This window comes from Theropithecus gelada, chromosome 10, assembly GCF_003255815.1.
Source record: "Theropithecus gelada isolate Dixy chromosome 10, Tgel_1.0, whole genome shotgun sequence".
Taxonomy (NCBI): Eukaryota; Metazoa; Chordata; class Mammalia; order Primates; family Cercopithecidae; genus Theropithecus; species Theropithecus gelada.
Genome location: NC_037678.1, coordinates 64108551 through 64132462, shown reverse-complemented (window position 1 = coordinate 64132462; position 23912 = coordinate 64108551). Strand labels below are relative to the sequence as shown.

Sequence of the window (23912 nt, the reverse complement as noted above, 5' to 3'; positions counted from 1 at the left end):
GCAGCAACATGGATGCAGCTTGAAGCCATTATCCTAAGTGAATTAACACAGGAACAGAAAACCAAGTATCACATGTTCTCACTTATAAGTGGGAGCTAAACATTGGACGTAAAACTCATGGACATAAAGATGACAACATTAGAAACTGAGGACTACTGATGGGGGAAGAGGAGCAGTGTTGAAAAGCCCAGATGATGGGATTATTTGTACCCCAAGCCTCAGCATCATGCAGTATACCCAGATAATCTGCACATGTACCTCCTGAATCTAAAATAAAAGTTGTAAAGTTTTAAAAAGGGAAAAGATTATGACTTGCTGAAGGCACAGATGATTATTAGCATCTTTCAGCAGTAAAATATTAATATTTTTAAATTAAGGATGTACATTGATTTTTAAAGATATAATCCTATTGCATACTTAATCGACTGCAGTATAGTCCAAACATAGCTTTTATATGCATTGAGAAACCAAAAAAAACGTGCATGACTTGCTTTTTGCAATATTTGTTTTATTAGGGTAGTGTGAAACAACCTGCAAGATCTCCAAGGTATACCTGTATAACTCTAGATATAGATAAGGGTTCTTTAAAAAATATAATACCTTTATCACACCTAAAAAAGTTGACAATTCTTTAATATCAGTTAGCCAATCGGTGTTCAACTTTTCAGGTGCAGTTGGTCCTCTGTGGGTTCTGTATCCATGGACACAGCCAATCAGAAATCAAAAATATTTGGCAAAAAATTTCACAAAATTCCAAAGAGTAAAAATTGAATTTGCCTTCTACTGAGTACTGCATTGAATCTGTGCGAATGAAGGGATGTGTATGCATTGTATTAGGTATTATAAGTAATCTTGAGATGATTTAAAGTATGTAAGAAGATGTGTGTAGGTTATATGCAAATACTAAATTATTTTATGTAAGGGGACTTGAGCATCCATGGATTTTGGCATCTGAGGGGTGTCCTGCATCAATCCCCCATAATACTGAAGGACAACTGTATAGGTTTCTGCTGTCTTTCTTTCTCTTTTTTTGACAGTTTCTTACTCTGTCACCCAGGCTGGAATGCAATGGTGCAATCACAGCTTACTGCAGCCTTAATCTCCTAGGCTCAAGTGATCCTCCTGCTTCAGCCACCTGAGTAGCTGGGACTGCAGGCGTGCACCACCATGCTTGGCTAATTTTTATATTTCTGATCACAATGGGGTTCCTCCATGTTGTCCAGGCTGGCCTTGAACTCCTGGGCTCAAGCAGTCCTCTTGCCTTGGCCTCCCAAAGTGCTGGTATTACAGGCCTGAGCCACCACACCAGGCCTAGGTTTCTGCTTTATTTTTCTTTGCAATTTTTTTTGTTGAAGAAACTGGGTTGTCTTACAGAGTGTTTCACATTCTGGATTTTTCCAATTACGTCCACATTGTTAATTTAACATATTCCTCTGCCCCGCTGTATTTCCTGTAAACTGGTAGTTAGATCTAGAGTCTTGATCTCATTCAAGTTTGACTGGGGGCAAAGAGAAGGGGTGACAGGAACAAAAACTTTGTAGGTAGTATTATGTATCAGAAGGTAGACTTCTCTTTTTCTGAGTTAATAAAATGTTTAGATCTTTGTTATTATTTAAACTAAAAAATGAAACTTTGGAATATTTTGTTGATTCTCATATATCACAGACAACATCAATATTATGAATCTAGCCATGAGTGGTGGCTCACATCTGTAATCCCAGCACTTTGGGAGGCTGAGGCAGGACAATTGCTTTAAAAAAATTATGAATCTGTTTTTAAGTAATGCTTTTATCTTGATTGTGATAACATTACATGCTTATAATAGAAAATTTGGAAAATGTAGGGACAAATACCTATCATTTAGAGCCAACCCATGTTAATGTTTTAATGTATTTTTTCCATTTAGTTCCCTTTTTAAAAATACCAGTTTGAAATTATTCTATATAATATTGTCTGCTTGTTTCATTTGATGTCTGATTCTTGTCACTTTTAGTTACACATACTTTTTCTCATTAAATAGCTGTTGAGATCATATTTTTAATGGTTTTGTAGTTTTCCATTATGTAATTGGAATATAATTCATTTAATAATTGCCTTGTTATTGTTGTTGTTGTTGTTGTTTTTTTTTTTTGAGGCAAGGTCTTGCTCTGTTGCCCAGGCTGGAGTGCAGTGGTGTGATCAGGACTCATAGCAGCCTCAACCTCCCCAGGCTCAAGCTATCCTCTCACCTCAGCCTCCCGGGGCAGCTGGGAGCTACAGGTGCATGCCACCATGCCCAGATAATTTTTGTATTTTTTGTAAAGATGAGGTTTTGCATATTGGTCAAGCAGGCCTCAAGCCCCTGGACTCAAGTGATCCACTAGACTTGGCCTCCCAGAGTGCTGGGATTGCAGGCATGAGCCACTGTGCCAGCGTTGTTGTTTTCTTTTCTTTTCTTTTTTTTTGAAATATGGTCTTGCTCTGTTGCCCAGGGTGGAGTGCAGTGGTGCAGTCATGGCTCTTTGCAGACTCAAACTCCTGACCTCAAGCAATCCTGCCATCTTCCCCTGCTGTTTTGATATTTATGTTGTTCCCATTATTTTATTTAAAAAATATTGGTGATATGAATGCTTTATACATAGTCTTTATATGTATTCTGATTATATTATCTTTAGATAGAGAATAATTGAGTTAAAGGGCTTTGAATAGTTTTAATACATTTAGAATATTACTATTAAGTAATTGAGTGGTTGAGTTATTTTTATGGTATATCAGAAATTCTAAACTTCATGTAAAACTATTATAACTTAGTTATATTGCAGAAATTTGCAGTGAGATGAATCTTTTAAAAAATTTAAATATTGTATGATTATATAATTATATGAGTATAATTGTATATAAATAGCTATGAATTATAAGTAATATGTAATGTATACATGTGAAACATATATAAATGTATGTCACAAAGACAGTTAAAAACTAAGATCACTGACAGCTGAAAAACACAAACTAGAACTACAAAATGGGAAGAAATGATACAAAATGATTAACATACCTAACTTATAAAAAGGTCATAAATAATAATTCAGAATCACTGATACACAAATAGAAGAATTAGGCTAGTCAAACCAGAAAGAGAAGAGATGCAAGGAAAAACTTTAAGAATCAGTTTACAACAGAATAAATGTCCCACAGAGCACATGAATGGGGCTGGAAGAGGGACAAGTAAAAAGTGATGAAGCTGAACTGAAAAGAATTACTATATAAAAGACAAGGACAGCAGGAAGTAGCAGTATTTTAATAATAATTATTTTATAATTAATTTAAGTATCTTAAATAATTTTCTATAAAGTAGTATCTTAAATTATTAAATTTATTATTATCTATAAATACTTTAAATAGCTTAAATAATTTAAAACATTCTTTTTTTGGTATACTTGTTTATTTTACCCAAAAACTCGTGTATCTTGTAAAGAAGATGCTAATAATAACACATGTGTATTACATATAAAATATATACACCAGCATATACTCTCTTCTTCCCAGCTTCTTTCCATTAGAAATCATCTTGGAAGTCTCCAGTTTGTTTTCAATGTGAAATTTTTTTTTAAATGAACACATAATAGTTGTACATATTTTTGGATTACATAGTGATGTTTTGATGTATGTATTAAAAATGTATAGTGATTGATCAGAGTAATTAGCATATTCATCATCCCAAACATAAAAAACTAGAAATCCTCTTTCAGTTTGTCTGTTTTATGAATGAGAGTTCCCATATGTCTTGTTCACTTATGTGAGGTACACACGTTTCATCTATTTTCTTTCATGTTTCTGTGCTTGAGTGTATTTTTCAATCTGTTAAGAAATGGACTCAGTGGTGTGCATTTATTTTCTAGATTGCTACGCTTTACATATGGGCCTTCATTTCCTCCATTTAAAGTTCCCGATGAAGATGCCAGTCTGATCCCTCCAGAAATGGATAATGAGTGTGTTGCACAGACATGGTTTCGCTTTTTACACATGCTAAGGTATTGTTATTTTATTATTTCATGTGCTATTTACCCAGTAAGTGTCTTAGGGCAGGAACCATACTGTAAGTCTCTTGTCTGAATTCAGAATGTGGACGCTAAGCACCATTCATCAAAGTGTCTTAGGGCAGGAACCATGCTGTAAGTCTCTTGTTTGAATTCAGAATGTGGACGCTAAGCACCATTCATCAAATGGAACCCTGTTGGACAACAAGCACGTTTCTATCCTGTGCCTCCTGCTCTCCCTGTCCCAGCAGGGTTAGGCTGTCCTCAGCCGCTCTTGGTTTACACTCTCTAGGAACGTGTTCCCTGTGGTAGATGCTGCACTTGTTCTCTTGCCTGTTGCTGCAGCCTGGCTGATGATCTTTCTCTTGGGATTTTGTCACATTCTTTGGGGACTGGAAGTTGCTTTGCTCCTCTCTGTGTCCAGCACTGACTGGTCAGTCTGCCTCTCAGAGCCCTCCTCCAAGCGCCTGTTTAAAGTTTCAGTGGGAGATACACCCTAAAATTTTGCAGAGGAGTATACTGCTACATCCTGCTGTCCCTGTCTTTTATATAGTAATTCTTTTCAGTTCAGCTTCATTACTTTTTACTTGTCCCTCTTCCAGCCACATCTGTGTGCTCTGTGGGACATTTATTCTGTTGTAAACTGATTCTTAAAGTTTTTCCTTGCATCTCTTCTCTTTCTGGTTTGACTAGCCTAATTTTTCTATTTGTGTATCAGTGATTCTGAATTACTCTTTATGACCTTTTTATAAGTTAGGTATGTTAATCATTTTGTATCATTTCTTCCCATTTTGTAGTTCTAGTTTGTGTTTTTCTGTCACTGATCTTAGTTTTTAAATGTCTTTCTGTGATCATTTTCTATTTCTTTTGTGTTCTTTGATCAGATAGTCACCTATGATTTCTTCCAATGTTGTTTCCTTTGTAATAGTAAGTTCTTTTATATACCTCAGGATCTGTCTTTATATATATACACACACACACACACACACACGCATGCACGCACGTAATTTGCAGAGATAGGGTCTTCCTACGTTGCCCAGTCTGGTCTCAAACTCCTAGACTTAAGCAGTCCACCCACTTCAGCCTTCCAGAGTGCTAGGATTGCAGGCATCGAGCCACCGTGCCCGGCCTGGAATTCATCTTTAGTTCACATATTACTTCATTAATTTCTTCATTTATTTTTATGTCAGAGTCACACTCTTAATTATTTTAACTTTATAATATTATTGATATTTAGTAGGTTTAATGTCTTTTTCTCTTTTTCCTTCTCTTAGAGTATTTATTTCTTCTTGCCTGTTTAACATTTCAGATCAATTTTAGAACCAATTTTTCAAGTTACAAAACATAAGCAAACAGAAGGAAAAACCTCAATGAAATCTTCTGGGGTTTGGATTGTGTATTAATTAGGGTAAGGAATATGTTCTGCTTTAGCAAGTGAACCTGAAAATCTTTTATAAAGTGTGGAATCAGGACTGGCTCTGTTCACATAGTCGTTCGGGGACCCAGCTGGCAGAGGCTCTTTCATCTTCAACAGATGACTCCATTAGGATCTCAGTGTTATAAGCAGGAGTTTCGTATCTGGCTAGCAGATGGGGAACAGAGAGCAAGGAAAATTTTGTGGGAGGGTTTTATGTGTCAGGCCTTGAAGTAATATAAATCACTGTTACTCATATTCCATTAGCCAGAACTCAGACACACATCACACTTAATTGCAAGAGAACAGAGAATAAAAGAAAGTTGTGAACAGCTAGCCAGACTCTGCCAAAGATGAGACTGGTATTAAGCCTGTATTTATATTTAGGAAACGCTGATATCTGATATTGAGTCCGCCTTTCTAAAAGCATGTCTTTTTCTTTTTTCAGAATTTTGCATATCTTATTGAAATGTTTTACAGTTTTCTTCACAAATATTTTTAATATTTTCTTTACCATTATTTCTAGGTATTTGTTGCTGATGCTGTGAAAAGCTAACTCTTTTCTGCTATTCTGTCTTCTAGATGGTTATTACTGCTGTAAAGAACATTTTTTACTTCATGTTATTTTGTATATTATATATGGCATTTAAAAGAGCTCTGAGTATTTCACTGATTCTTCTGAGATATGGACACATACCTGCAAATAAGAAGTGTCTCTTTTCTGATAATTCATACTTGTTTTGGTGACTAATTAAAAATACTTTGGATGCAGTAAGACTTGGACTTGAGTTCAAATTCTGCTAGTTTTTTCTTTGTGAACTTGAACAATTTATTCTCCCTGTGCCTCTGTTTCTTTTTAATCTACATAATGGGAATAATGATTGTACCATCCTGTTATAAGAATTGAAGAAGAAAAAGCATGTAAAACGGTATGATGCCTAGTGCATGGTAGGTCCTTGAAAGTTGCTATTGTTACAGTTATTTCTGTATATTATTTTACTGCATCCATCAGAACTTCTAGAACACTGTTGAATTAAAGTGATACTGTTTTGGCACCTTTTTTGGTTCTGATTTTCTTAGAATGCCTCTAGTATATGGAATTTTGAGTAGGATGTTGGTTGTCGATGCTAGATGTTCTTTTTTATGCTCCTGCTTTCCTAAACAATCAAAAATTTTATTTATTTATTTATTTATTTATTTATTTATTTATTTTGAGATAGAGTCTCACTTTGTTGCCCAGGCTGGAGTGCAGTGGTGCGATCTCTGCTCACTGCAAGCTGCGCCTCCCGGATACACGCCATTCTCCTGCTTCAGCCTCCTGAGTAGCTGGGACTACAGGCGCCTGCCACCATGCTCAGCTAATTTTTTGTATTTTTTAGTAGAGACGGGGTTTCACTGTGTTAGCCAGGATGGTCTCAATCTCCTGACCTCGTGATCCGCCTACCTCGGCCTCCCAAAGTGCTGGGAGGCAATTAAAAATTTTTGAAAATAAAGGCTGGGCACGGTGACTCACGCCTGTAATAATAGCCCTTTCGGAGGCCAATGCGGGTGGCAAGCTTAGGAGTTCGAGACCAGCCTGGGCAACATGGTGAAACCCATCTCTACTAAAAATACAAAAAACGGGCTGGGCATGGTTGCTCACGCCTGTAATCCCAGCACTTTGGGAGGCCGAGGTGGGCGGATCCCTTGAGGTCAGGAGTTCGAGACCAGCCTGGCCAACTTGGTGAAACCCTATCTCTACTAAAAATACAAAAATTAGCTGGGTGTGGTGGCGCATGCCTGTAATCCCTGCTACTTGGGAGGCTGAGGCAGGAGAATCACTTGAACCGGGAAGCAGAGGTTGCACTCCAGCCCGGGCGACAGAGCGAGACTCCATCTCCAAAAAAAAAAAAAAAAGCAAAAAACAAATTAGTCAAGTATAGTGGTGCACCTGTAATCCTAGCTACTCAGGAGGCTGAGGAACAAGAATTGCTTGAACCTGGGAGGCAGATTTGCAGTGAGCCAAGATCATACACACTGCACTGTAGCCTGGGCAACAGAGCAAGACTGTCTCAAAAAATAAATAAATAAAATTAAAATATAAATAAAGTCAGGAGTAGTACTGAATTGTTTCAAATAGTATTTTTGGATCCATTTAAACAATTAAGTGGTTTTTCTTCTTTCATCTGTTGATGTGAAATACTAATTAATTTCCCAATGTTGAACCATCTATCATTCCTGAAAGAAAAGTTTTGCTTGGTTATGGAATGCTTTTCTTTTAGTGTTTTTCTGAATTGTCTGTAGTTCTATCTTTTGATGAATTGGATAGGAAAACTTCCTATCCTTTTTTATGGTCTGTTGTGTCAAAGTTTTATGTTCCTTAAAAGTTTGAAATAAATGAACAGCAAAACTCTAGTTCTAGAGTCTTTTTTAGAGGTAGTTCTTAGATATTCTTCTTGAGCTGACTGTGGTACTTTAATAGTTAGAGTTATTTTCAGTGGCAAAAATAGGAGCCTACTTAAGCAAATGCAGGTGAGAAAAAGAGATTATGTGAAAACAGAGCAGTCTTACCAGGCTCTATGAAGCAGTGAGCAACCCTTTCTCATGTTGGGGAGGAATCAAGGCAGCCTCGGGACAAATCACTGTCATTTGCTTCTCTTTGCTCTTTTGATTCTCTTGTGCATGCGCATTGTTCGCTTTCTCCAGCAGGCTTCCTCCTGAGTCCCTGTTCCCTCCTGCCTTTGAGAGGGGGACATGCAGTCTCTTGATAACTGCCCAGTCGTGTAAATAGCTGCGATACTGCTTGACTTCAGTGCTTGTCCTTTCAGTTCATGGGGGCTTTCCTTTTGCTTAGTTTCTCCAAAAGGAAAATTGGATCAAATTATCTTCATTAATTAGGTCTATGGCAGACATCTGGATACCTCCTTTAGGACAATTTTACCTCCTTTCTTAAATAAGCTGTGAGTGGCAGGTCGTGAGGATTATTTATGATTGTGATTATTTGTGATTGTTGGCAAATTTCCTAGGATGAAGGTTGTATATGATGGGGAGATAGGCATCAATATTTTGTGTTGTACGTTAGTGATTTATCTTTTTCCAGGAAAACAAAAAAATATTTTTCATTTTTGTTGCCCATAGTGTTCTCAAATGCTTGTCTTTGGACTTGTGTATGCCCACCTGCCCTTTAGGCCCCATCTGGAGATTGTTTCAGTACATTTAGGTGAAATCTGGATTTTTAACAGGTTCCCCAAATGCATCAGGTACACAGGGCATTTGGAACTGCTGGAATGCAGTTTCTTTTAGTTTTTTGTATCCTTTGTTACCCATTCTCATTTCAAGTTTTACTTACTTTCTTGAATCTGTTCTCTAAATATTTGGGTGCCAATAAAATCATTCCTGGTTTACCTTTGGAGAAACTGGTATGAACCTTTCTCTCTCCAGTTTTTGATGTATCGTAGACACGAATTTAACCAAGCTCTGCTGGACTTAGGTGTAGTTCCACCTAAGTAAAGTTTCAGCTTTACTCCTTGTTCTTCTAATTTCTGAATAGTTGAACTACAGCCCCCAGCAGGCACTGCTGGTAGAGACGAATCTCCCCTCCTCTGTCTTACTTGATGGACTAGTACAGTTCTGTGGAAACAGTATGCTTGGAAGCCCATTTTTCTTATATGCATACACATTCCCCTTTCCCCAATTACAGTTACTTGAAATTCTTTTGGTGGGTGGAAAAAGAGGTTTTCAAAGGCAGAGCATGTATAGATCACTGATTCCTATTTCTCAGCTAGTTCTTTTGCCTTGTAGGTAGTGGAAATTCTGTTCACCGGCTTTAGATTATCAGTATTACTTTGAATTGGAGAGGCTTCTTAATGGAATGCTAAGCAAACCATTTGAGTGAAAAATTGTAATCTGTTTTTAATGGAAATATTTCAAACTGTACATAAAATGTAATTAAACACAAATACATTGTTTTGAAATGTATGGCTTTAGTACATACACATGAACACAGCATAAAACTATAACACTAATCCTGATTTTCAAATATAGGTTTTTTTTTTTAATTGGAAATGTTAATATTAAAGTAAAATTTTCTCCTTGGAGTTCTTGTTGACATAGCTTTACCATTCCATTGCTTAATTTTTTTTTTCTTTCTTTCTTTTTTTTTTTTTTTTTCCTGAGATGGCGTGTTGCTGTGTTGCTCAGGCTGGAGTGCATTGGCATGATCATAGCTCACTGCAGCCTCGGCCTTGAAATCCTGGGCTCAAGTGATCTGCCTCAGCCTTCCGAGTAGCTGGGACCATAGGCACGTGCCACCATGTCCATCTTCTATTGCTTAATTCTAAACATATTAGAAAAAGTGTCTATGTATACTCTTAAAAAATTAAAACTTTTTCTAGTCTTACTTTGATTCTCATGCTCTGAATAGGCAATGTTCATGTAACCACTCTGCAGATCTTCTGTAAAGAAGTGATGATATTTGAATCACTAACCCATTAAATACAAATCAGTCTCTTCTCTGAATCAAAGAAATAGGCACAAACAGTCCTGTTCTTAAATTAGATTACATGTATTTTATTGCTATAGAAATTTCTAAATTTGTGATTAATTCTTTTCTCTCTTTTAATAGTAATCCTGTGGATTTGAGTAACCCAGCTATTATAAGCTCTACTCCCAAATTTCAGGAACAGTTCTTGAATGTGAGCGGAATGCCGCAAGAATTGAATCAGTATCCCTGCCTTAAACATCTGCCTCAAATATTTTTTCGTGCCATGCGTGGAATCAGCTGTCTGGTGGATGCATTCTTAGGTGAATTTTGTGTATGTTGCTAGATGTATGAAGAGCTTCATTTAGATAACTCTAGAGGCTAACCCTAGGAGTTATTAGAAAACATCCAAAGGAAAAGATGAACAGATTTGATGACAGATAACAAGGGAAGAAAAATTATTTGCAACAAATAAAATAGCCAGAGGGTTATCGTTTTTATGTAAATATTTAGGTTGGTGCAAAAGTAATTGCAGTTTTTGCCATTTAATGTGGCCAAAACTGCAATTACTTTTGCACCCACCTGATACATCAAACAAGGTGCTAAGAACAAGAATTAGGCTAGTAGATAAATGGACAAAGGATAAGAGTAAATGATTGCAAAAGAAAAGAGTGTTCGTGCATACTAGCTATCCAAGAAAATGCAGATGAAAATGCATTTGGGACCATTCTCGTGTATATCTCTAAAAAGCAAAATTATACCTTTAGTGAGCCATTCTTTTAAGCTGTTTTTCACATTTATTTTAGATATATGAAAAGTCAAATTTTTAACCTGTTGAAAGGCAGTGATTTATAATATCTGTCATTTTCTAAAATATTTATGTGTGCTTATTAACATACAGTTAATATGTTAGCTCCGATTAAGTTTGGCTGCCACTTAACAACCAAAAATCCTAATACAAACAAGATAGCGTATTTTCACATATGTTAAATCTAGGGCTAGGCTGTACAGGGCCAGTATAATGGTTCCATCACCAGCAGGGATCCAAGGCCCTCTCCATTCTTTGCACAGTGCCTCATGGGCCGTGATGGTTGAGTGAGTTCCAAACATCCTGTCCAGGAATTAGGAAGGAGAGTCTGTATATAATTGGTCCTTTAAGAGGATCTCTTAGAAGACCTACCCAACAGTCACCAACTTCTTTATGGTCAAAATATGGCCACATCTAGGTGCAAAGGGAGCTTGAAAATTGAGTCATTTTTTTTCTGGGTAGCCATGTCCAGCTAAAGTTTGTGTTCTGTTACTCAGGAAGAAACAGTGAATAGATACTGAGAGGCAACTAGCAATCTCTGCTATAGTCTATGTGTCCCAAGCCTTCACTAGGTTGCTGGGAAAAATTTTCTGATCACATATTTTGACCTATGAAGAATAATTTCATTTGCCTTTTTTTTTTTAAGGTATTTCTAGACCCCGATCAGACAGTGCTCCCCCAACACCCGTGAATAGATTAAGTATGCCTCAAAGTGCTGCTGTCAATACCACCCCACCACATAACCGGAGGCACCGGGCTGTTACTGTGAATAAGGCCACCATGAAGACAAGCACAGTAAGAGTTTATATCACCATTGTTAAGCTATATAAGGTTGGCTTTTTAATCTGCCATTCTTTTTATAAAGTCTTACTGTTTTCTCAAACTTTTCATTGGTATGGGTGTGTTCCTGTGTTCGTCTAATAGGTTAGTACTGCTCATGCCTCTAAAGTTCAGCACCAGACGTCTTCCACCTCTCCTCTGTCAAGTCCAAATCAGACTAGTTCAGAACCCCGGCCACTGCCTGCCCCTCGGAGACCAAAGGTTAACAGCATCTTGAATCTCTTTGGATCGTGGTTATTTGATGCAGCATTTGTTCACTGTAAACTTCATAATGGGATAAACAGAGACAGCAGCATGACTGGTAAATATTACTCAAGAAATATGTTACCACTTTTTTCCTTTTCCTTTTTCTTTTTCTTTTTAGTCTTTCCTACCTGCAAGATTAATATGTATCTTAAAAAGCTCTCTGTTTCTGATCAAGCGATGTCTTGTGCTTAACCCCTTCCAGCTGAAGTAACAGAACTTTAGAAGATTTCCTCCCTGTTCTTTTTATGTATGTTCTGTGAGGTTTGGCCTTTTGTCTCGTTTTCTTAGACATACTTAAGGTTAGCCACATTTTGTTGAATCAGATTTCTTTCAGTAGGTGACCTGGAAGTTCCCTTCATGTCAGCCAGGATAATACAATTTATATAAAGAATTAAAAATTTGAACTGGAAATTTACATTGCAGGAAGTGTTTTCTTCAATTTTGACAGCCATTCACTCATTAGTACATGTAAACATCAGAAAATTTTTGCTTCACACTATACTGTAACCTCTCAGATTTGTAGTCTAGAGAACTTTATTTCAAGGGCACACTTTCAAAAATACTACTTGCTCTTTAACTTAATAAGATTGATTGGTGGAGAATTAATAACTCAACCCTGATATCTTCATTTAGATTTTATTATAAAAAGGAAACTGTCTAAATAAGAGCTGGTGTTTTTTTTTTTTGTCATCTTAACCATTATATTTGGCATAGGGTGCAGGATGGATGGGTGAGGTAGTGCAGTGTTTTGAATATTTATAATATGTCTTAGCTAAAAAATGACAATGGCTGACATTTATTGAGCTGCTATTACTATGGGCAAGGTACTGTGATATATGCATTAATGAGTGTATTGGTTGTTTGGTAAGAAAGCACTCTTCTGCTGGGGTTGGAAATAAGACAAAAAGACGTCTACTTACATTAGTTGATGTATCTCTAGGGAGACTGTTAATTCCAAGGATAAAACTAATACAATGGCCAGAAGGGTCTCTGCTTTCTCTTAGAAATGGTTTCTTAGCTGTTATTATAATTCTTAGCTATTATTATTATCATCTCAGAACCAGGGTCTATGTCTGTAAACATTATACACATGTAATTATTTAGAATGTTGTTACAAATCTTTAATTTAGAAAAATTGTGAATATAAAGATTTCTAGGAATATAATTTGAGAATGCCATGTTTGAGTTTAGGGATATCTTTGCTTGCTTTATTTTGTTCAAATTCAGACACTTTATATTCTGCCATTTTCATATTATAATTTTATTCACAGTTTGAAAGTAGTGCTTCTGGGATAGGTAAATGTGCTTACTTACAATAAGTGAAAACTTTTAAAAGACGACTTTTGGGTTATGCTTGTCTTTATGTTCGTGTACCTTATATTTTGAGTTTTCTGTACCATGTTTATATTTATTAATTTGCATTTTCTAGAATGAATCAGTCCTGTTTTTCTTTTTTATTTTTGTTAATATGTAATTCTTACAATGTAACTTTTGGGTATAGAACTGTTGACACTGAAATCCATGAATCTAGAATGGCTCAACCTGCTACTTGGTTGGTGGGCTTGCTTAAAGGGAACTTATAGATCTTTTTGCTCTCCAGGGAGTTTGTAACAGCTTTGCTCACCCTCTTGCACCAGAAGATAAAAACCAGACTTCAAATCATATATGAACAACATCTTACTTTAAAATTTTTCCTTGCTGGGGAGAGGATAGAAGCTCCTTTTCTCCTCATTGTGTTCAGAGATGATAAAGGCTGTTACATTACCCAGGAGATATGAGGTATCCAAATAGTTAAAGGGGTTAGAATGCTAGGTGCCAATCTTGAGGTCTCAAGTCTGGTGAGAGGCTTGGGTATATTAACTGTTTTTAAGTACTGGCTGCCATCAAGGAATTCTGCCATGCAGTTCACCTCTAACTTAAAGTGTTTGCTTCTTTGAACTGGTTAGCTTTAGATTTACATGACAGTACACTGTGCTTTGTAAAAGTAACATTGAGCTGGGAAGGGTTAATGAACTAAAATTTTAATGCACGTTATGGGCACTTCAAAACCTCAATTCTTTGTAGTTGTGTAATTTTCTTCGTTCATTGTTTTGCATGATACAAAAATCATAATTTTGGACCTGAATGCACAATTTCCTGTGTTTTTGAACTAGCTTGTGGTATCGTAAAGCTTTTAATTTAACTTTTAAAAAGCTAAAAAGCTTCTTAATTTATTGTAAAATTTCACCATCTTTAAAGTATTTTATAATTACTACTGTCCTTTGATTTGTTTCCATTTATTTCTATTATCTTGCAGCATCTTTTATCCAAATTCTTCTTTCTTATAAATCTTGTAAGTAGGAACCAGAAGCTTCTCCTTAATTGCAGTCATGTTTTTATTTTTTTCATAATTCCATTAAAAATTTGATTGTCATTGTCTCTTGTAGTTCTTGCACTTGGGAAGAAAAATACTTTTCTGTGTTTTGAATGGGGAAGATTGTTGGCAAAAGCAAATTAATCTGCCTGAATCAGTCCCATTATTTCTGTATACTAGTCTGGTCATGTCATGAATTCCAGGACTTTGCACTAACTGTGTTTTGGCTTTTTTTTTTTTTTTTTTTAAAGCTTTAAGCTTATTTTTATACAGATTTAGTGTTTGATTTGTATGCATTCTGCATGTAGTGTTTTTCAAATGTATTATTGCTGGATAGCTTATTCAGGACTAAAAATGGCTCATGGGAAGTTGCATAAAGATTTATGCTTGACTCTGCATTCTATTAAATCTATTATAAAATAATTTAAGCATTTCATGTAGAGTAATAAAAGATTTCAGAGTGATTTTCAATACACTGTGAAATCTTTTGTTAAAAATAAAAGCAACTTTCAAAGGGCTTCTGTTTCAGTGATAACGAATGACCATGATAATCTTTTTTATCAATCCAATTTTCTGATTTATCAGCCTCAAGTTAGCTGCTGTCTGTGGTTGTTAAAATTCATTCTCATTTTGCTTGGTTGAGCGATTCTTTGGTGTGTGTTTTGGAGTTGGGTGGGTTGTGGGAATGCTCTCTTTTTCTCCCTGCCCACTTCTCATCCTTACTTTGCCCTCTCCCTAAAGTATACAGACTGGTATAGGGTTGCCCATTTAATTAGGATGTCCATCTAGGGTAATGTGTAAATTGCAGTAGCTATTTTTCTTAACGTTTAAGCATCATTGTGTAGGGGGAAGAAAAAACAGAAAAGAAATAATAGAAAAGCCAAATTCTGTATTATATATCTGTATGTGGATACAGATATATACAAATGTACTCTGCTGATCAAAAATTCAGTTGAAAAATGCTTCTTGTACAATCTGTTAAACTGACAATGCCACTGTAAATTAATTGTAACCTATTTTCAAAGAAGATTTCAGAGAGCCCTTTTTAAAAACATTAAGACATAGTTGCTAAACAAAAGCACTTATTGGATTCAAGTAGCTATTTAATGACACCAACATTTGATCTTTGTGTCCAGGGTCCCATGAGCCCACTTGGCATATTGCAAATATAATAAAACCTTCCTTTTCTCTCCCCAGCCATTACAACACAAGCTAGCATGGAGTTTCGACGGAAAGGGTCACAAATGTCCACAGACACCATGGTTTCCAATCCTATGTTTGATGCAAGTGAATTTCCTGATAACTATGAAGCAGGAAGAGCTGAGGCTTGTGGGACACTGTGTAGGATTTTTTGTAGCAAGAAGACTGGAGAAGAGATTCTGCCAGCTTATTTATCCAGGTCTTGGAATTTTTGTTTGTTTTTTCATTTATATAGTTTTGGTAGTGAAGCCATTGTAGCGTTGCTTGGCCGACTGAACCGATGAGTGAATGTTGGTCAGAAATACCTACAGATGTCTGTAAGTGATCGACATTTGCCTGAAATCTTTCATTTTACCTGTCTCGTCTGATTTGGTAAAGACCCTTAAGACCCTTTTTGTTTTAGAAGTGCTATTTATGTCATCTTATTTGAATCTTTTTAATATGGAGAGATTTTGAAGGACCACAATAATTTGTTAACAAATTTTTAGCACAGTATTCACATGTAGGCAGTCCAGAAATGAGTCAGCTGTAAATCCTGCTTCCAAGGAGCTTATTTTCTGGGCAGAGCCACAGACAAAGCCATGTGTACACGTGACAATGATCAACAGGAATAGGATGTTGATGGGAGAGGTACAGATAATGTGGTATGGGCATTCAGGGGAAGAAGCAGTGCACATTTATTTACTCCAGGGGATTCAGGAAAGAGTTATGGAGGATTGAATGATTATGCTGGACTTTTAAAGGATGGTTAGTGTTTAGACTGTGTTAGGAAGTTGGTTAGGGTCATCTTCTCCAAATCTGTGGCTTCAGCCATCTTTGTTAATGCCTCTGCCATCCATTCAGTTGCTTAGGGCAGAAACGAAGAATCATTTTAGAATCCTCCTCTTCTGTATCTTTAGTTGATCAGCCAACTCCTGCCTTTCTACTCCTTAACCCTCTTTCTGATTGCTCTTTTCACCCTATCCACCATTATACTTTAGACTTTGTCACTTTTCTCCTAAACTAACTCATAATGGCCTCCCGTTCATCTTGACGCTGTTTTGCCTTCCTTTACTGATCATTCACACAGGTGCAGAAGTGAGGTTAATATCAACAGAGTATTTAGATATCTGCATACTTGTTAGGTTCTTAGGAGATAGAATTAAACTGACCCTATCAGAGGGAACTAAGTACAGAATTTTATGAATATGAAAAAGAATGGTATATACAGGCAACTAGGCAGGGTTATCTTGACTATAGGCACTTGGCTTTAAGCAACAGAAACCTTCTCAATCTGACTTAAGTAAAAGGAGAGTAAGTTGTGAGAAGCTAGTTATATTTATTAAATTCTAAGGTCAGAAAATGCAGTATGACCTCATGAAGAGCAGATACTCAAGGACCGAAACAACTTTATTCCTCTCTCTCTGTCTTCCTGGTCTCCCAGAACTGCTTCATTCTTCTCATCTCTGCAGATCATTTTCTCATATTGTAGTGTGCTACTGAGTTCCCAGTTTTCATTAGCCGGGCATGGTGGCACTCCCCTGTAGTCCCAGCTACTCAGGAAACTGAGGCAGAAGAATCGCTTGAACCCAGGAGGCAGAGGTTGCAGTGAGCCAAGATTGTGCCACTGCGCTCCATCCTGGGCGACAGAGTGAGACTCTGTCTCAAAAATAAATAAATAAATAAAAAGTACCCAGTTTTCGTGACCTTGGTCTAGGTGACCATCAGGGCCAATTAGTATCTCTGAATTTTAATTATAGACTCCTGGGAAGGAGGATCTAATTAATCTGCCTGTCTCTGGTCTAGTCAGCTACAGTTGTGTAAGTAGGTCACATAAGGGTGTTGGAGCTCACCCCCTTGTTGTGGGGGCACGTTTCTCAGGAACTCTGGGCTGGGGAGATATCCTAAATGGTACTCTAGTAGTAGGGGAGAACGCTATCACCATGAACTTTCTGACTGAGCCATAAGACTGAATGGGTGGTAGTAGGACAAACTAAAACAATAGATTCATGAGAGGGCAAGTGATCAGTTTAGTTTTGAATCGATTGAATTTGAAGTGCCTATGGGATATTTGTCAACAAATATTTATTAAGTCCTACTTTGTGCCAGATATTGTGCACAGAAGTACCATAGTAATCAGTAGACATCCAGATATCCAGTAAGCTTTTGGCTAACAGATCTGGAGTTCAGTTGAGAGGTGTGGGTTAGAATGATTTGATTATATTTAGTGACTTAAGAAGTGTTTAAAATCAGGTTAGTAAAAGAGAGAGCTTCCAGAACTAAGGTTGTCAGACTGAGGAACACCATCATTAAGAGGCAGGTAGAGTAAGAGGACCTGTGAAAGAAAATGGTCATAGAAATCAGGGAAGCACAAGGAGACAAGGGAGTAGTCAAAGGGTTGAATGCTTTCAAAAGGCAGAGTGAGTTAAGAATTAATCATGTCTCTTGGATTTGGCAATCGAGAGCCCATTGGTTATTTGCTAGTATGGTTTTAGTTGAGTTCTAGGGAGAGAGATTGAAATGGGTTAAGCAATAACCAGTAAGTGATGAAGTTGTTTCTGAAGAGTTTTGCAGAGAAGAGAAACTCGCCTCACAGTAGAAGAGTGTAACAGTGTAGTTGCTCTTGAGTAATGGGAGATTGAATGCTTAGTAAGTTGATTAGAGTTTGGGGGTGGAGTTAAAAACTAAGGTATATTCAGGCATATTCCTAAAAGGAATCTTATTCAGGTGACCTTCATGATGAATACAGAAGATCAAATGCAGGTTTCTTTCTTTCATTGTCCCCCCAAAAATAATGGGGAAGGGACAAAAAATGAAAACATACTTTTTTCCCTAGGAATTACTAAATGTTGCAACATTTTTCTGTTATGGAATTTAACTCAGCAATTCCCCCAGTTTATTGAAAAGTACTGCAGCCTATTGTTTTGTTTTGTTCTGGTTGCCTTATTTGCAGGCCCCTAGAACTTTGAGTTGCAAGACTTAAACTTTGAGAAGGTGCAATAGACATGAATGGTTTTTTTTCTTCATTAAGAAAGATGATTTGGGTCTTAGTGTATATAATTCAGAATTGTTTTAATTCCAGTAATACCCTTTAAAGGGTAAAATTCCAGCAATTCCAGTAATACCTTTTAAAGGGTAAAATTCTAGTAAATTCCAGTAATTCCAATAATGCCCTTTCTTTAAAGGGTAAAAATAGTGAAGAGTGGAAATAGACTTTCAGATAACTATGTAGCAAATAATAATTATGAAAACTTTTGATTAGCAGTTTGTTTAAAATTTTTTTCTTGCTTTCCTAGATTTTACATGCTTTTAATTCAAGGTTTGCAGATAAATGATTATGTGTGCCATCCTGTCTTGGCCAGCGTTATTCTAAACTCTCCTCCTTTGTTCTGCTGTGACTTGAAAGGGATTGATGTTGTGGTTCCTTACTTTATTTCAGCTCTTGAAACCATTTTGCCTGACAGGTAAGCTATCATTCTCTGCTGTTATATATCAACTGTCTGATTTGGCCTGGTCTGTTGGTGCTTCCTCCCCAGTTTCCTAATGTATCCTGTCTAGTCGTCTTCATAGTCCAAGAGAACTCAGGCCACATTTAATGAGTGTAGTGTGTCCAAACGCACCTCATCCCTGAACTCCTTCAGTTCTGATTTGTCTGTGGGCTTGTTGAATTGTTTTTGGCCTGGTCTAGAAGGGTGAGAACAACTCCAACACAGAGGTCTTACCTTTGTAGAGTAGGCCTTACATTTTAGATAAAGAAATCGATCAACTTCTAGTTTAATTCAGTAACAGTTTAACTTAGAAATACACAATACACATATACACAATGCTAGGATTTGGAAAAATTGGCATTATATGTATTTGGCAGTAGCTAATGTACTGTAGTTCAAAAATACTAATATCTTTTTATTTTTTGGCAGAGAGCTCTCAAAATTCAAAAGCTATGTAAATCCAACAGAATTGCGAAGATCCTCCATTAATATCCTACTTTCTTTGTTGCCCCTCCCTCATCATTTTGGCACAGTCAAATCTGAGGTAATGTTTTGTTAAAGTTTTTTTATATTCTATATTCTGTTTTGTGTACTAATTTAAGTCAAATCGAATGTTAAAAATGGAACAGGGGATGTTTTATTTTTCAACTCAAGTTATTTCATTCAAGTTATTTCAAGTGAATTAACAAAGTTTACTTGTGATTTGTTTTTTTTTTTTTTTTTCTCTGTCAGTTTTTCTACCAGTTTTCAAGCAGTTACAGGCTGAGGACATCTATTAACATATTGAGTGTTAGTGACAGAGTTAGCACAGTGGCTAATATTAGACTGAAAGCCTTTCTCATTAGACTGATCTGTTCCTCCACTCTGGCTATTCCCACATGGGCATCATGAGCTGCAACAGCTGATGTTAAATATTATTTGCTTTTTCCATAGGTGGTCCTGGAAGGAAAGTTTAGTAATGATGACAGCTCGACTTATGATAAACCAATAACTTTTCTGTCCCTGAAGTTGAGACTTGTGAATATATTAATAGGTGCCTTGCAAACAGAAACGGACCCCAACAATACCCAAATGATATTAGGTTTGTATTCACACATTATGTTGTAAGTGAAACCCAGTACTGTTGACTGCAGGCCTGATGAGTCGGCAGTCAGTGACCGGAGCCTAAACCTAATGTAGCTCTACTTAATCTGAATCAGAGGCACAGTTAGTTTTTTAATGTAAGAAAATTTAAAGCGGTGAGATGAGGGAAGTAAAGTGTTACAGTTGTCTTGGTTGGCCATTTTATTTGTGCTTTTGCTTTTCTTTCTCTTCTCCCTTCTCTCCTTTCTCCACTCTTTGCCTCTCCTTCCCATCCCTCTCTTCTTTCCTCCTTTCTTCCTGCCCTCCTTTCTCCTGCCTCTTTCTCTTCCTCCTGCCTCTTCCTCTTCTTCCTGCCTCTTCCTCTTCCTCCTGCCCCTCTTCTTCCTGCCTCTTCCTCTTCCTCCTGCCCGTTACTTACAGGTCTCGTCAGTCTGTACTTTCCTCCTAGTCCTTTTTCTCTAGAACATAGTAGCTCATGATTTCTTCAGAACCTTACTTTGTATCCCTCCTGCTGGGATGTTCTTTCCCTAGATTTTTGTTTAGCTTTTCTTCATCATCTTCTTAGAGAGAGCTTCCCTAACAGACTTTGCTAAAGATGATCTTATTTCATAATTTTTTTCACAGCACAGAACCTGAAATTATTTTGTTTGTTTAAATGCTTGAACTCCCCCCTTTTTACATGTTTTTCAAAATATATCATAAGGTATTTGTTGATTGACAGATCTATTGTTAGCACTAAGGGACAGACAGTCTTATCTCCCTGAAAATCTTCAGAGAGACCCTGATGAACAGAGGAATTCTTGTTTTCTTCCTCTAATATGATGTTCAAATTGGGTAAACAGCAATGTATTACATTTGCAAGCAAAGGGTTTTCAATTGTTGCTTCTGTGTCTCAGTGCCACTGAAGTGCAACCCTGGGTATTGAGATCACCACCCTTGACAGTGGAAGCTCTTAGGAAAGTAGGGCTTTCCTCAACCACATAACAGGAGTACCCACTGAACCATGTGAATGCAAATACCATCCCAGCCCACAAACCTGGGTGGCAGTTAGAACTCCCTACTTATGGAGCAATTGATCTCTGAGAATGCTTTGACCTTGGCAGTGGTTAGAGGCTTGCTTTCTTCCCTTCATTAGCAAGACAAGAATTAGGCTTCTTCCTAGCATCTTAGATTTTTATCTGTTCAAAAGTGGGATCAGACATTCTGTTTAAGCCCTCATGCCCCTGAGGAGGTGGGGTGTATGTCCTTCCGACAGGAACACAATCCATGAAATGGTTTCTAAAAGGCCTCTAAAACAGAGAGAGAGAGATCCTGAAGAGATGGGTCACAGTGGCCAAGAACCATATTTATCCAGAGACACCTAATTAATAGGTGACTAGAATTGTCTGTATCTGGGCAAAAAGTTTTTTAGGGTTTCATAAGTCTCAAAAGCCATTAATTGTGGACACAATTTTATAGACTCACAAATGGAGTTTTTTGCCAACTCCCTGAGCTGTTGAGATCCACATATAACTTTTTGATTCCCTAAAAATAGCCTACTATTGACCAGAAACCTTACTAATAACAGTTGATTAACATATATTTTGTATTTTATGAATATTACTAATATATACTGAATTTTTACAATAAAGTATGCTGGAGAAAAGAATATTTTATTAAGAAATACGTGGTGTAATCCCAGCACTTTGGGAAGCCGAGGCGAGTGGCTCACGAGACCGCCCTGGCCAACATGGTAAAACCCCGTCTCTACTAAAAATACAAAAATTAACAGGGTGTGGTAGCACATGCCTGTAATCTCAGCTACTTGGGAGACTGAGGTAGGAAAATGCTTGAACCCAGGAGGTGGAGGTTACAGTGAGCTGAGATCATGCCATTGCACTCCAGCCTGGGCAATAAGAACAAAACTTCGTCTCCAAAAAAAAAAAAAAAGGCTGGGCGTGGTGGCTCATGCCTATAATCCCAGCACTGTGGGAGTCCGGTGGGAGGTGGGTGGATCATGAGGTCAGGAGTTCAAGACCAGCCTGGCTAAGATGGTGAAACCCCATCTCTACTAAAAATACCAAAAAAAAAAAAAAAAGGCCAGGCATGGTGTCAGGCGCCTGCATGTAATCCCAGCTACTCAGAGGCTGAGGCAGAGATTTGCTTGAACCCGGGAGGTGGAGGTTGCAGTACGCTGAGATCATGCCACTGGACTCCAGCCTGGGTGACAGAGTGAGACTCCGTCTCAAAAAAAAGAAAATCATAAGGAAGAGAAAATATATTTTTAGTACTGTATTTATTGATACCATAAATTGTTTATAAGATAAATCATCTCAACTGTTGGACAGTTGCAGCTGTAGACCCCAATATACAGTATATATCAAGCAACTCAGCTTTTTCTTGTAATGTCATGACTTTTCTCTGCTTCTTGGGAGCACTTCCAACATCACTAGTGGCACTTCCTATGGGTCCCATGGTGTTAGTCAAGGTTCATGGTGTTGCAGTAAACATGATGAAAATATGTGAGAACCATGGATATTGCAGTATTCAGTCTATGAGAGAGATGAACTACTCACATGGAGATGGTTAACATCACATTGTATTTTAAGCAGGATACTCATTAACACTTGAGCTCACCCCAGTAACAACAGGAGGAGGCTACAAAATGATTGCAGTAGTACAGTATGTACTACAGTTAATTTTATGCAGTTATTTAATACTGCAACTTAGTTTACATTTCTCTGGACTGCAGATGGCATCATGTATGGTCTGTAAGTGTTTGTGTACGTAAGTTTTTTGATAAATTTTAGCTTTTTATTTTTTATTTATTTTTAGAGACAGGGTCTTGCTTTGTTGCCCACTCTGGTTTCAAACTCCTAGGACTTCAGGCGATCCTCCTGACTCGGCCTCCCAAAGTGCTAGGATTACAGGCGTGAGCTAGTATGTCCAGCCAGTTTTAACTTTTTCTAATTTTTAAAATATTTCTTTTCTTTCTCTCTCTTTTTTTTTTTCTTTTTGGGATGAAGTCTGACTCTGTTGTCCAAGCTGGAGTGCAGTGGTGCAGTCTTGGCTCACTGCAGCCTCCGCCTCCCAGGTTCAAGCAATTCTTCTGCCTCAGCCTCCTGTGTAGCTGAGAGTACAGGTGCACACCACCACGCCTGGCTAATTTTTGTAATTTTTAGTAGAGATGGGGTTCCACCATGTTGACCAGGCTAGTCTCCAACTCTTGACCTCCCGCCCCACCTTGGCCTCCCAAAGTGCTGGGATTATAGGCATAAGCCACTGTGCCTGGCCATTTTTTTTTTTTTTTAATATTTCTAGGCTATGCAGTTTGGGAGTTTTTTCAAATTGTCACAGATCTCCAGAAAGCTTTCTAACATGTTTATTGAAGAAATCTGCATATGGGCCAGGCGCAGTGACTCACGCCTGTAATCCCAGCACTTTGGGAGGCCAAGGTGGGCGAATCACGAGGTCAGGAGATCAAGACCATCCTGGCTAACACGGTGAAACCATGTCTCTATTAAACAAAAAACAAAAAACAAAAAAAAACCACCTGCATATGTACAGTTCAAGCTCATGTTGTTTAAGAGCCAGCTGTACTTTCATGGGTATTTCAGGAATGCTCAACCAAAATTATATTCTTATCTCTACTATTAATCATTTAAAATGTTTTAGCCGTTTTAGTGTTCTTGTGTATTTTATATAAAATACTGTTTTGTTGTTGTTGCAGGGGCGATGTTAAATATTGTTCAAGATTCAGCACTTTTGGAAGCCATTGGTTGCCAGATGGAGATGGTAAGAAGCATACATGTAATCTGTCAGAGAATATCACTTTTGGATTTTATGTAAATTATATTCCAAAATGTCCATCTTTGTGAATTTTAAAGGCCTTTAGTTTGTAAATCCTGCTCATTGGCTCAGAAGGATTCTTTTTAAAAATAACGTATATTTTGAGGTTTACTTTTCAGTGCCTCATCAGCTGTACATCAGGTTCCCAAGAGATTCTGTATGAGAGAAACTACAGCTAAATCCAGTCTTTATTTCTGA

At 37.3% G+C, this 23912-nt stretch overlaps 1 protein-coding gene across 2 annotated transcripts in view; it reads left to right on the top strand.

The window, feature by feature from the left end:
- RALGAPB (Ral GTPase activating protein non-catalytic beta subunit) overlaps positions 1 to 23912 on the top strand; it is a 108685-nt gene that overhangs the window by 37568 nt on the left and 47205 nt on the right. For both annotated transcript variants that reach the window (XM_025399237.1, XM_025399238.1), the window contains exons 6-14: positions 3879 to 4010; positions 10034 to 10212; positions 11344 to 11492; positions 11622 to 11838; positions 15334 to 15535; positions 18612 to 18779; positions 19233 to 19347; positions 19737 to 19884; positions 23596 to 23660. In XM_025399237.1, coding sequence (XP_025255022.1) covers positions 3879 to 4010; positions 10034 to 10212; positions 11344 to 11492; positions 11622 to 11838; positions 15334 to 15535; positions 18612 to 18779; positions 19233 to 19347; positions 19737 to 19884; positions 23596 to 23660 — 1375 coding nt within the window. The remainder of the gene's footprint in view (positions 1 to 3878; positions 4011 to 10033; positions 10213 to 11343; positions 11493 to 11621; positions 11839 to 15333; positions 15536 to 18611; positions 18780 to 19232; positions 19348 to 19736; positions 19885 to 23595; positions 23661 to 23912) is intronic.